General features: G+C 39.8%; 1 protein-coding gene across 1 annotated transcript in view; it reads right to left on the minus strand.

Moving 5' to 3' along the window:
- c6h12orf4 (chromosome 6 C12orf4 homolog) overlaps positions 1 to 9,702 on the minus strand; it is a 31,740-nt gene extending 22,038 nt beyond the window's left edge. The window contains exons 1-4 of the mRNA XM_056281906.1: positions 9,640 to 9,702; positions 8,890 to 9,078; positions 7,930 to 8,075; positions 3,773 to 3,954 (exon numbers count right to left, since the gene is read on the minus strand). Of these exons, the coding sequence (XP_056137881.1) occupies positions 3,773 to 3,954; positions 7,930 to 8,075; positions 8,890 to 9,070 (509 nt within the window). The 5' untranslated portion in view covers positions 9,071 to 9,078; positions 9,640 to 9,702. The remainder of the gene's footprint in view (positions 1 to 3,772; positions 3,955 to 7,929; positions 8,076 to 8,889; positions 9,079 to 9,639) is intronic.
- Positions 9,703 to 12,856: the final 3,154 nt, after the last annotated feature.

A 12,856-nucleotide genomic window follows, 5' to 3' on the forward strand; every position in this document is an offset into this window, starting at 1 on the left:
TGTATTGCACAATAAATAAAGAATTTACTTGAATCACTGGATTTTATATATATATATATATATACACTACCGTTCAAAAGTTTGGGATCACATTGAAATGTCCATATTTTTGAAGGAAAAGCACTGTACTGTTCAATGAAGATAACTTTAAACTAGTCTTAACTTTAAAGAAATACACTCTATACATTGCTAATGTGGTAAATGACTATTCTAGCTGCAAATGTCTGGTTTTTGGTGCAATATCTACATAGGTGTATAGAGGCCCATTTCAAGCAACTATCACTCCAGTGTTCTAATGGTACAATGTGTTTGCTCATTGGCTCAAAAGGCTAATTGATGATTAGAAAACCCTTGTGCAATCATGTTCACACATCTGAAAACAGTTTAGCTCGTTACAGAAGCTACAAAACTGACCTTCCTTTGAGCAGATTGAGTTTCTGGAGCATCACATTTGTGGGGTCAATTAAACGCTCAAAATGGCCAGAAAAAGAGAACTTTCATCTGAAACTCGACAGTCTATTCTTGTTCTTAGAAATGAAGGCTATTCCATGCGAGAAATTGCTAAGAAATTGAAGATTTCCTACACCGGTGTGTACTACTCCCTTCAGAGGACAGCACAAACAGGCTCTAACCAGAGTAGAAAAAGAAGTGGGAGGCCGCGTTGCACAACTGAGCAAGAAGATAAGTACATTAGAGTCTCTAGTTTGAGAAACAGACGCCTCACAGGTCCCCAACTGGTATCTTCATTAAATAGTACCCGCAAAACACCAGTGTCAACATCTACAGTGAAGAGGCGGCTGCAGGATTCTGGGCTTCAGGGCAGAGTGGCAAAGAAAAAGCCATATCTGAGACTGACCAATAAAAGAAAAAGATTAAGATGGGCAAAAGAACACAGACATTGGACAGAGGAAGACTGGAAAAAAGTGTTGTGGATGGATGAATCCAAGTTTGAGGTGTTTGGATCACAAAGAAGAACGTTTGTGAGACGCAGAACAAATGAAAAGATGCTGGAAGAATGCCTGACGCCATCTGTTAAGCATGGTGGAGGTAATGTGATGGTCTGGGGTTGCTTTGGTGCTGGTAAGGTGGGAGATTTGTACAGGGTAAAAGGAATTCTGAATAAGGAAGGCTATCACTCCATTTTGCAACGCCATGCCATACCCAGTGGACAGCGCTTGATTGGAGCCAATTTCATCCAACAACAGGACAATGACCCTAAACACACCTCCAAATTGTGCAAGAACTATTTAGAGCAGAAGCAGGCAGCTGGTATTCTATCGGTAATGGAGTGGCCAGCGCAGTCACCAGTTCTGAACCCCATTGAGCTGTTGTGGGAGCAGCTTGACCGTATGGTACGCAAGAAGTGCCCATCCAACCAATCCAACTTGTGGGAGCTGCTTCTGGAAGCGTGGGGTGCAATTTCTCCAGATTACCTCAACAAATTAACAGCTAGAATGCCAAAGGTCTGCAATGCTGTAATTGCTGCAAATGGAGGATTCTTTGACGAAAGCAAAGTTTGATGTAAAAAAAATCTTATTTCAAATACAAATCATTATTTCTAACCTTGTCAATGTCTTGACTCTATTTTCTATTCATTTCACAACATATGGTGGTGAATAAGTGTGACTTTTCATGGAAAACACAAAACTGTTTGGGTGATCCCAAACTTTTGAACGGTAGTGTATATATATATATATATATATATATATATATATATATATATATATATATATATATATATATATATATATATATATATAGTAAATGCTTTATGAGACAGTACAAGCCTGTTTCATGTCATAAGCAATCATCAGCTGTCAATCTATTTATATACATATGTATATATATATGTATGTGTATATATATATATATATAATGTATATATATATATATATATAAATAAAACTGGATTCTCCTCAGAGTAATTTTGTGTACTGAGAGACTTCAAAATGATTATCCATATGTTTTTTTTTCTTTTAATTCCATCAAAGAAAGCAGCCTAATAGTGGGAACCATTTACTTCTTTGAACTCTTTCTGCTGCATGTGACTTATTATTTCAAGCTCAGTTTCAAGCTCATGTTTATTGAGTTTACACTTTAATTTGTCTTGGTGGGGTGCACAACATAAAAATCTGCCAACGCTTCTCAACGAGTCAGATTTATTGTTACAATTATTTCCACTTGCAAAGCCTGTCAACTTTGTTATTGATATTGATTTATTTACCAGATAACCAGCGTGCAAATGTAAAAGTTATCCAATAATTATTCCCAGATGTCTCCATTGTGCCAAGAGGTTACAGACAGGCTAAATAGCATAACTGACAACTTGAAACTTTTATTGAATGGATAAATATTGCACCACAAAATTTAGCATAAAGAGTGCATACTGTATTTTTTGTCTTTTGTTATACTAACCACTATCTCTTGAATTATATCTACACTATAGAGTTGGGAAAAAAAAGTATATGCAGCAAATTATAATCAAATAGAGAGTTTATCTTGACTGCAACTATATGACCATTTAAATGTGTCTACAGTTAATTTATTTACTACTGTAATGCATTGTTAATTTCGTCAATGTAATAATTTATTTTTCTCATTTAAAAGATATTGGAAAAAATATATTTTCAGTTATAACAAAGTAAGATTAAACTGTCTACTGTAAATCACTGATGCACTGCACTTAGGGGGAAATTTAATTGATTTTCAAATTTATCTCTGTCTAGCTGAGACAGGGGTAGCAAATGAAAAACTCTTGCAGTTGTTCTCGATTGTTTCTGCATCTCTGGGGAGGCAGAGAAACAAAGCCACGTCACTTGGTGGCCGAAAAACCTACAGCCTACAGTTTCTAATAATCTAATATACTCTAAAAATGCTGTTAAAAAAAAACACAAAAAAAAAACGTACATCTTCGTTCTCTTGACTAAGCTAAATTTCCAACATCCTACAACACTAGCTCAGATTTTATGGATGATGACAGAAACTAGCGTGGAGCAGTGCATTCTGGTATTTGTAGGCACTATGGGAAAGACTGAGCAGGACAACGATTTTTCAATCAGTATAGTACGCAGCGAGGACTTCATTGCTTCAGTGCACTACATTACTCATCAGCACTGATAGCACATACACAAAACCATCGGTGAAGTTTCCCTTTAACATCAAAATATTGATAGACATTTTATAGTGAGGAAACTGCAACACCAAATGGTTTTGAGGCTTCAAAACAAAAAAATTAACAAATTTACGCTGTACCAAGGACTTAATGTTCTTTGTATATCCTGTTTGGCCTCAAATTCAACAAAAAAGCCAGGGATAACATTGTCCGGGTTGCTGGTAAAATGTAATGTGCCTGAATGTACTTTGCATGTATTCACAACGACAACATAAATACAGGATAAACTGCCAATATGCAGACATTAACATCAGAACGTGAAAAGAGAAAAGGGTCATCAAAATACAGGTCAACAGTGATGGATTATCATCCAAACTGAACATAGCTCCTGTGTATTGCACAATAATATCTGCATGGTACTGCATTCCTCTATGTATGGCAGCTATGATTCTAATTCGGTAACAAGTTTCAGATATCAGAGTGGCTTCGGTTTAGCATTTATATTTACCAGCTTTTTAATTTTGAATGGAAATGACAATTTAGCATCAAGCTGTACAACGGTAAGACATTTTTCATTTTTCCTGATACTCAAATTCAAATCACAGGGATGGATGGGTTTGAATCCCGGCTTCCCATTGTTAATACCTCCTCATTACTAACCTCTCCTGTAGCTTCTTGATCTCCATATCTCTCTCACTGATCAGCTCGGAGATGCTAACAAAGTAGTTGTGCTCCAGATTGAGAAGGGTGTCTGAGGCAGGGGAGTGGATTAGCTCATGATAAACATCTGCAAAGTCCTCATCCCAGCTAGGCTCCTCAGGCCGAGCATGCTCCAATGTGGTCTAGACAGGGTCAAAAGAAAGACGATACCAACTTCAGAATTACATTATTCATTCTGTGATAATTTGCTTTTTGTAAATTACTAAAATCGTAATAAAATCCTAAAACAAACACCCCACGTCCAAAATTGAGTTGGTTTACAGTATGACATTACAATTACCATTTCATCTTTGCGTATCTACCACATTTGCCATGACTCAGAGTGACCAAAATGAATATGGCTTCCAGTGAATAGTATAAACACCACTGCTCAAACATTAACATAGTATCAAAATCACCTGAATTAATTCCAACTTTTGTTCTGCTCATGACACTCTGCAGTTGGTTTATGCCATATTTAGAAGTGGCATAAAGGAGTATTTATAATCCAAAACTCCTCTATTTATACAGGCCCGAAAATCTTTATGACCCAAACAAGATGGACACTGGAAAGCTTCCATGAGTATTTCTGTGTGAGTGCAGTAAAAAGTTAATGGTTAACCTATCCAAAATGCCCTACTGCAGTGAGCCAAGGTGGCTTTATAATATGAGCTGGGGGAGCCCCTGTCTTTTTATAAGTGCAAGGGCAAGTGACAGCAGAATTTAAACTGCTGCATTTTGAAGTACAAAAGCAGATGATCACATTGACCTTTTTGAAGATGACAAAAAGAGATAATCCCTTTCAAAGGAATGTGTCTATGGAGAGTCCCTACAGCACTTTCATCAATATAATTTGGAAATCACAAGGTCCACAACTAAGTCTTACTACAGAACGTTCTTTTGGTTGACCCTCATGTAAAAAGATTACTCATTTCCCAGATAAATACAACACTCACATCATACAGTGTAGCAGGAAGGCATCAAAGTGAAGCCATGTGCAATGAGTTGTGAAGACAGTAAACAGACTAATCTAATTACTTTTTTTTCTCCAGTCCTCATGAATAACCAATTTGCAGTTATAGTGCACTACTTCAGTATAAAATAGACTACATTAACGATCTGTGACCACCCTCAATTTAGCAGAGGCATTCCAGGACATTTTCAAGCATTTTGTTATGCACCAACAGAAACATAAAGCAATACATATACATTAGAGGTATGTTAGTAGCCAAAAATCTTATGGAGATTAAGAACTTCTACAGAAAACAACATAAAACAGAGTCAGCAGAAAGTGGAAGTCTCAGGAAGCAGTGGGGGAAGCAGAAGCGCACCGCAAACATCAGGAGATTGTTGGGATGGTCTATCAAGGATGGCTAGCACTTGGAAGCTACAACGCAAAGGGATGGAGCAAGGCCAATTCCAAAGGCAAGACAGGACTCGTGGTGCAGAGGGTCCCAGAGGCAGCAGAAGAAGACCACTGTATAAAAGTGGTAGGGCTCGCCTGCTAGGGACAGTGGATGCAGTGGGACCAGGCACTCAAACAACCATTGTCCTGGAAGGAACGCTTGGATACCGACCAGGGTGTGTTGACCTTCCTCTTGCATGCTGTGGCTGACCTCTTGCCAACTCCAAACAATCTAAATATCTGGGGCAAAGAAGATGACCCATCCTGCAGGCAGTGTGGAGCAACCCTTTGCACCCTGAATCACATCTTGATGCAGTGTCCCAAAGCACTGGAAGAAGGCTGATACAGGTGGGAGCACGACAAAGTCCTTACAGAAATTGTCAAATGGATGGACCTGCAGAGGGTCAAAGCCAATAAACACCAGGCATTACCACCCGATGTTGTCAATTTCCAAAGGGAAAGAGATGAGACTTCTTGGGCAAGAAAAACTGCCAAGAACCCACCCTCCATTTTGCATCGAGCGTCTGACTGGGAGATGCAAGTGGACTTGAAGAAGAAACTTGTCCTTCCAGAAAAGGTGGCAGTTTCCTCACTCCAACCAGACATGGTTCTTCTATCTATCCAGGAGCACAAAAACCATCTTAGCAGCTGAACTCACTGTTCACAGGTTGGGACAGTTTGGAGACAAAGCAAGAGAGGCAAGACTGAGATGGCTTGGACATGTGTGGAGGAGAGATGCTGGGTATATTGGGAGAAGGACACTGAATATGGAGCTGCCAGGGAAGAGGAAAAGAAGAAGGCCAAAGAAGAGGTTTATGGATGTGGTGAGAGAGGACATGCAGGTGGCTGGTGTGACAGAGGAAGATGCAAAAGACAGGAAGAGGTGGAAATGGAAATGATCTGCTGTGGCGACCCCTAATGGGAGCAGCAGAAAGTAGTAGTAGCTGAACTCACAGTGCCTGGGAGGACAGGCTAGCCATCTCTCACCAAAAGCATAAAGCCAAGTACCAGGATTTGATTGATGAGGCTCTTGTCCAAGGATGGCAAGCAACCTTATTTCCCATTGAAGTTGGCTGCCACGGTTTCCCTGCAACATCAGTGTGCTATTTCCTACAGAAGATGAGTTTGGAACCCAAACAACTGAAGAAAGCTAATGGGGAGATAGCCATGGCAGCTGAGACCTGCTCAAGAGGGTGGTGATTAGCGAGAACCCGCAGTTTGAACCCTTCTGCAGGTGAAGGCTTATTTGGTCTTCATGGCCCCACTCAGGTGAAACAAACAGGCTAAGGGGTGAAACGCTTGTGACCCTGAGATACCTACTGAAGATGCAGAAGGATTCCCAGCATTGCGAATGCTCTTGACCACCCTGCCACCAAGGAACACCATCAAGACGAGTAACTTGCAGCACCATATCTTGTGTAGCTCCTGTAGTCTTTGCTTGTAGCAAAGCATCTCTGATGTTTATTTCACTTTATTGGAGTGCATCACAGTAAAGGCACTCTTGCACCAAATAGTTGCGAAGGAGTAAATCTTGCAGAGATGAGCCACAATTTGCAGAGCACCTACAGAATATAGAAAAACTCTGAACCCAAAAATCTTTCAGCAAAAATAAAATTTGTTAAAAGTACATAATAGCTTAAATAATAACATGTAAGAGTTGTATTCAAAAAGTCCAGAGACACTAAACACTCTCTTGAAATTATATCTATCTACATCTTGCAAGGAATAACATAATCATGGTAATAATCTCAGCACTTAATAATGTATGGGGATTCAAGCACTAAATCTGACTGCTTCTTCCAGTGGTCGAAATCTTCAGCAAGTGGACGTCATTGGATGTGTCAAAAACATTAGGGCCTTTGTTCAACTATACTGTACATCATTGCCTTTCACAATGTCATCACTGTGTGCATGTTTATCCAAGAAAGTATGTTCCTCTCTTCTTTGCCGAGCTGTTTAGTGGGCTTAGGGTTTCATCACGCTCTTTTTCAAACTTAATGGAGAGAGACGCACCTTTTCCATTAGAATGCATTTTTCAGCTTTTGCCACTTCAGCAATATTCTACATGGGTTCCCATATAATTCATAGTTCCCATCTTCTACTGGTTTTTAACTTGTAGTGTTAATTATTGTTGTAATGGTAGTACAGTTGCTGATTTTTTTCTGTTTAGCTAAATAACCGTGTCAGTCGCTTTGGACAAGTGTCTGCTAAATGAGAAAAAGAAAGTAAATAAAGTGGGTAATCTCTTTCAAATGATTCTTGTCAATATTTTTGCAGTCTGAACTTAATTTTTTCACTTTTAAGTTTTCATTAATTATCTTGAAAGGAATGGTTCCTCAAGATCTTTGTTTTTAAATGTGGATCCACCATCAGGTTACATATGTTCTCAAGTTATCCCAGAAAGGCTCCCCTCTGATGGCATATAATGGCACTTGCTGCTATTATTGCGGGCACACATGTTTGCAACCATCAAATTTTCCTCAAGCTGTTCACATGATAGGCTGTTTTAGGTGGTACTTGACAATCATCTCAACTGTTGACTGAAAGAGGACACAACAACCACACAAAAGATCTAATTTCTTCAGTCACTGAAGAGAGAAGATACTCGAAATGACCACTGTGACAAAAGCACCATAGGACAGTGTTGTTGTTCTTCACTGGTCAGTGGTTGTTTGCTGCAACATGCAGAAGAAACAGTTAAATGTGTTATTACCTCAACATAGGACTTGGCCCATGCATTTGTGAGCTGGTTTATGTCCATATCTCCTGTTGTGAGTCTCTGCAGAGCCAATTCTGCCTCCCTGTCATAATCCTGGATGGTCTCTCTTTCAATGAAGCTGTAGAGTGAGGTCTTAAGCTCTAGAAGAGGAGATTCACGTACACCATCATGTAAACATGTGGACATTTCACTTATTTCCTTTTAGTGCAAACCCACAACTGTATAGTGAAGGGCTTATTTAAACATGAAGGCAGATCCTAATTTTGGGCAGGTTACAAATGAACATGTTGAAAACGTTGCCTTTTTCGACAGGAGGAAATCCTATGTAATCTAATAAATGTTTTGGTGTAAAACACATGGTAAACCCCCCCTTTTTTTTCCCCTTTTTTACTTTAACTGAAAACATGGTATAGGTCTAGGATGGTAGAACTGACTGCCCTTATGATGAATTCACAAAAATTAGACACATCACAAAGCCACTTTGAGGGAGAAAATCTACTTTTTTTCTTTCTTCCAGGAAAACTCATTACAATCAACCCCCCCCCCCCCGTTGCAGTGCCTAATTCATGTGGGGGCATCAGACACCGAGACACACGTGATATAGGCAACACATGAGGAGTACAGCACATTAGGACATGAAAAAAATTAGCACCATAATGTAACATCACAGATTACACACACAGTGAGGTAGCGTAGAAAAAGTAGTCAAGTATAGTCAATGCATAACATTTAGCAAATTTAAATGCACTGGGTAATACAATTTATGAGTATTGAATTATGTCATTTATGCTTTTTCACTGCATATTTTCCATTACAAAGGTTTGAAAATAACTCAAGAGAGCTCATTTACGCTTTGGCGATGAATCAGGTCAAGCAAAAAAAATTTTTTTTTTTTAACTGTATAACATTTTTCTAGGATGTCTTTTCATTTTAACAGCATAAACGCTTTCTTACCATTTTCTACAAAGCAGGGTATTTTGTGTAGTAGCACAAGACGACCATGAAGGTCACTTATGTTCTCTTGAACAGGAAATTGCAGGGGCACTTTAAGGACACAATTGTGTTTCCCTGCTCTGAACTCAAACACAAATTCCTTCTCCGCAGCATTGTTCACTTTCCCCTTGTTTTTCTTCATATTTATAGCTGAAAGACAAATGTAAGTTTTACACACTCATCAACAGGAAGACACGATGACATGAAACACCAACTATAGCCTATTTATTGCCTGCTGGGCTGCTGATGTGCGGTTGGCAAAAAGTAAATTATCTTGGGAGTAATTTGGCCATTTTAGTGCATGAATATGAGCGACGATCTTGGGACGACGACAAAATAATTGCAGCCAATAATCCATTACGAATGATACCATCAACAACGTCTGTAAGTGCAACTCCTTTTACCCAAGAGCTTTTACGAAAAATGTTATTGCGTAGCTGTATATGTGAATGACTATAACTGACAAAGGAAACTGGCTACGCAATTAATTTAAATCAATTAACTGTAGCTGCAATCTGACTGCGGCCAACTGAAAGTATCAGCTAAGCTAGCAAAATGAAAGTGGACACTCCGCGTTAAATGAGGGTTAGCTAGCTAGCTATCCTAACATTAACGAAACTAAAAGGCAAACTACATGCCATCAAAAGGCGGTCCATTTAATCAGTCGGCCACTTCGATTATTAGACTATGTGCTAAAAGAATGATTTTTACCTGCGAGGTGAAGTTCGTGACAGCTCGTCTTCTCCTTACAGACATGAGAGCGCTTGTTTTGGGACAGCCAGCTGGCTATGATTTTGATAGTATTGCCGCGTTGACGAGAACACTTTCACCACATTTTGTCTCCCGAGATGTTATCGTATTTTGCACTGTATTTGCACGTACCCTGTACTGAAGCTTTTCCCTTTTTTCAACAAAAAATATTTGCGTTTCTTCATTGTATTTTTGCTCTCACGTTTAAGACATGTAAGATAAATCAACCCCAATGCCACGAATCATGTCAAACGAAACTCAAAATGATTTTACAGCAGTCGTTTCCCTCTTCACTACCTCCGCCTGTTGGTCAGATATCGGCTTCTTCGATTTTTTAATAGCGTAAGGGGAGTTCTCGGTAGTTTGAATAACAGCCTAAAAAAAGCTAAGACGTCGACTGAAATTGTACAAATAAACATATCAAATGAAAATTGAACTCAGTGGAAAGACATGAAAATACTGCATCCAGAACAACAGCAATGTATATATATGTTAACAAAAAACTGGGTTTTTGTTTTGTTTTGTTTTGTTTTGTTTGTTTTAGTCTTCTGATAACTACCATAACATGGGTGACATAGCCTACAGAGTTTCCCAACACAATAATAAAAACATTTATGACACAACAAAAATATTTTAATGACAAATTTACTTCGTTGTATAATAATGACACATTTCATTTTATATGGACCAAAAATAAAATCCAAATTGAATCTCTGCATTTCTTTTCTTAGTACCCACCAAGGCTTTAATGTGGTGATGTTTTTTTTTTGTTGGTTGAATGGTGTATTATTCACGTGGAGACGCTATTCTCCATGTTAACAGGTAAATGAAAAAGATTTCATGCAATACTCTGGCTCAAGTCCAGCAAATCCCCTTGGAACTCCCTGATAAACCACACCCAGCTAAGTGTTCACTGGGGTTATGCCCCAAGATGAATATGAAAATACAAGAAAAAGCCTGTGGCTAACAGTACAGAATTGCCCGATTTAGATTCACTGGTACATGGATATGTCTTAATATTCACTACAGCAACCTAGACAAAGTTGCAGTCATTCAAACCACTCAATATGTTGAACATTTTGCATCTTACAGTATCATGTCTCAAGCAATCTTACATCCACCTCAATCTATTCCACTATGTTTGGGCTGTTCAGCCTCATCAGCGTTATGGATGCAATATATTAGATTTTTGCCGATATTCCGATATTTTCAAACTCATTTTGGCTGATTGCTGATGCCGATAGCGACATATACCTTTTTTTTTATTTAATTGAAGAGAACGCCAAGTCTCTCCTGTACTAGAATTAACATATTACTCTTATTGTGATGGCCTATTTGTTTAAGATACAGACATAAAACATTTCCTTTGATTCTACCCTAAATGTATCAATTTACAAATGTAGACATTTACTCGTGAAAATTAGGAAATAATTTCAATTTGGACTAGCTGACATATTGAAGCGTGTTGCTGGTGCTCATAATAAACATTTAGCGTCATCGCATGCGCACAGTTAACGCGTCACCTTATAGGCCAAGCACATCAGCAGAAATGTTCATATCTGCCCACGCCAGTAATTAAACACTTGGGTTTTTATCGGCCGATACCGATGTTGTGACGATATCATCGTGCATCCCTACTCAGCAGACATGAGACCTGGGCTCATGGACAATATCTGCTAAGAGAGCCACGTCAGGGTTAAAAGAGAGGACAGGCTGGGGTCTTTGGGTTTTTTCCCCCTTTTCTCCCCAATTGTATCCGGCCAATTGCCCCACTCTTCCGAGCCGTCCTGGTCGCTGCTCCAACCCCTCTGCCGATCTGGGGAGGGCTGCAGGCTACCACATGCTTTGTCCGATACATATGGCATCACCAGCCACTTCTTTTCAACTGACAGTGAGGCGTTTCGTCAGGGGGACATAGCGCGTGGGAGGATCACACTATTCCCCCAGTTCCCCCTCCTCTCCCCCCTGAACAGGTGCCCCGACCGACCAGAGGAGGCGCTAGTGGAGCGACCAGGACACATACCCACATCTGGCTTCCCACCCGCAGACACGGCCAATTGTGTCTGTAGGGATGCCAGACCAAGCCGGAGGTAACACAGGGATTCTGTGTTGGTAGGCAACAGAATAGACCGCCAGAGCACCCGGACGCCCCCAGGCAACCAATCTAAGACAAGGAAAACTGATCTAAAACCTCAAGCCCTCAATAGTGAACCAGGCAGATGAAGATTTTATATCCACAATGACTGGAAAGGTGGACAAAGACTGAAGTGGAAGAGATCCCCTTGTCAGCGTGGATCCCCTTACCACTGAATAAAGGTGACTAATTCACTAAGTTTAAATTGTCACCAGCAAAAGATTCAACCCACTTAAACTTCTCACACACAGCCTTCCTTTCACAGGTCTTTAATGTCATGTGGTGATAGGCAAGTGGTGACTAGTACAGCTGAAATGCTACTGGAGATCCTTGGCCACAAGCCAGCACATAGACAGTGTTTGTAAGATGATTATCAATACTCTGGACAAGGTTGGGAGTATATTTTTGGTGGCCACAGTCATGACTTAGCAGAATTTACCAGGGACACCCCAAACTCCTGGCTGGAAGATAGCCTCTAGCAGGAACACTCACACATGTTTGAAACACAAAGAAAATAATGATGAACATTGCTCCTGGGTTGTTTGGACCCAAATAAATGAAAGGCATCTTGTCAATTATGTTTTTGTTCTTTCCAGGGATGTCAGAGACTTAGTCTTTTGAGGTCTGATCTCGCCATAAGGCTGGCACCAAAACAACAGAGGAGAGCAAAAACCACACGCTGAAAATACAGCATCCACAGGCTTCTAATCACATGTCTCATTTGCCTTGGAGAAACCGCTGCTGGTAGAGTTATTTTCACATAAAGTTTCCTGACATCTGCAAAGGAAATGGTGCAGCAACTTCTTAGGCAAGCTTTGTGTATGCAACAGTTGAACTCGAGGCCCCAGAATGCTGGTGAGAAAGAGGTTACAGAAACCTAAATCACAATAAGACAGCACTAAGTTCACAATCCTCCAACCTCCTCTTGTGAAATGAAATGAAAAGGAACATGTCAACATATGTGTAATTTTTTATTAAATGTGATAGATTTGCACTAGGGCCTAGGCCCTCCCTGGTATAAGATTCTACATGTGAGTGTTTGAA

This window comes from Lampris incognitus, chromosome 6 (assembly GCF_029633865.1).
Source record: "Lampris incognitus isolate fLamInc1 chromosome 6, fLamInc1.hap2, whole genome shotgun sequence".
Taxonomy (NCBI): Eukaryota; Metazoa; Chordata; class Actinopteri; order Lampriformes; family Lampridae; genus Lampris; species Lampris incognitus.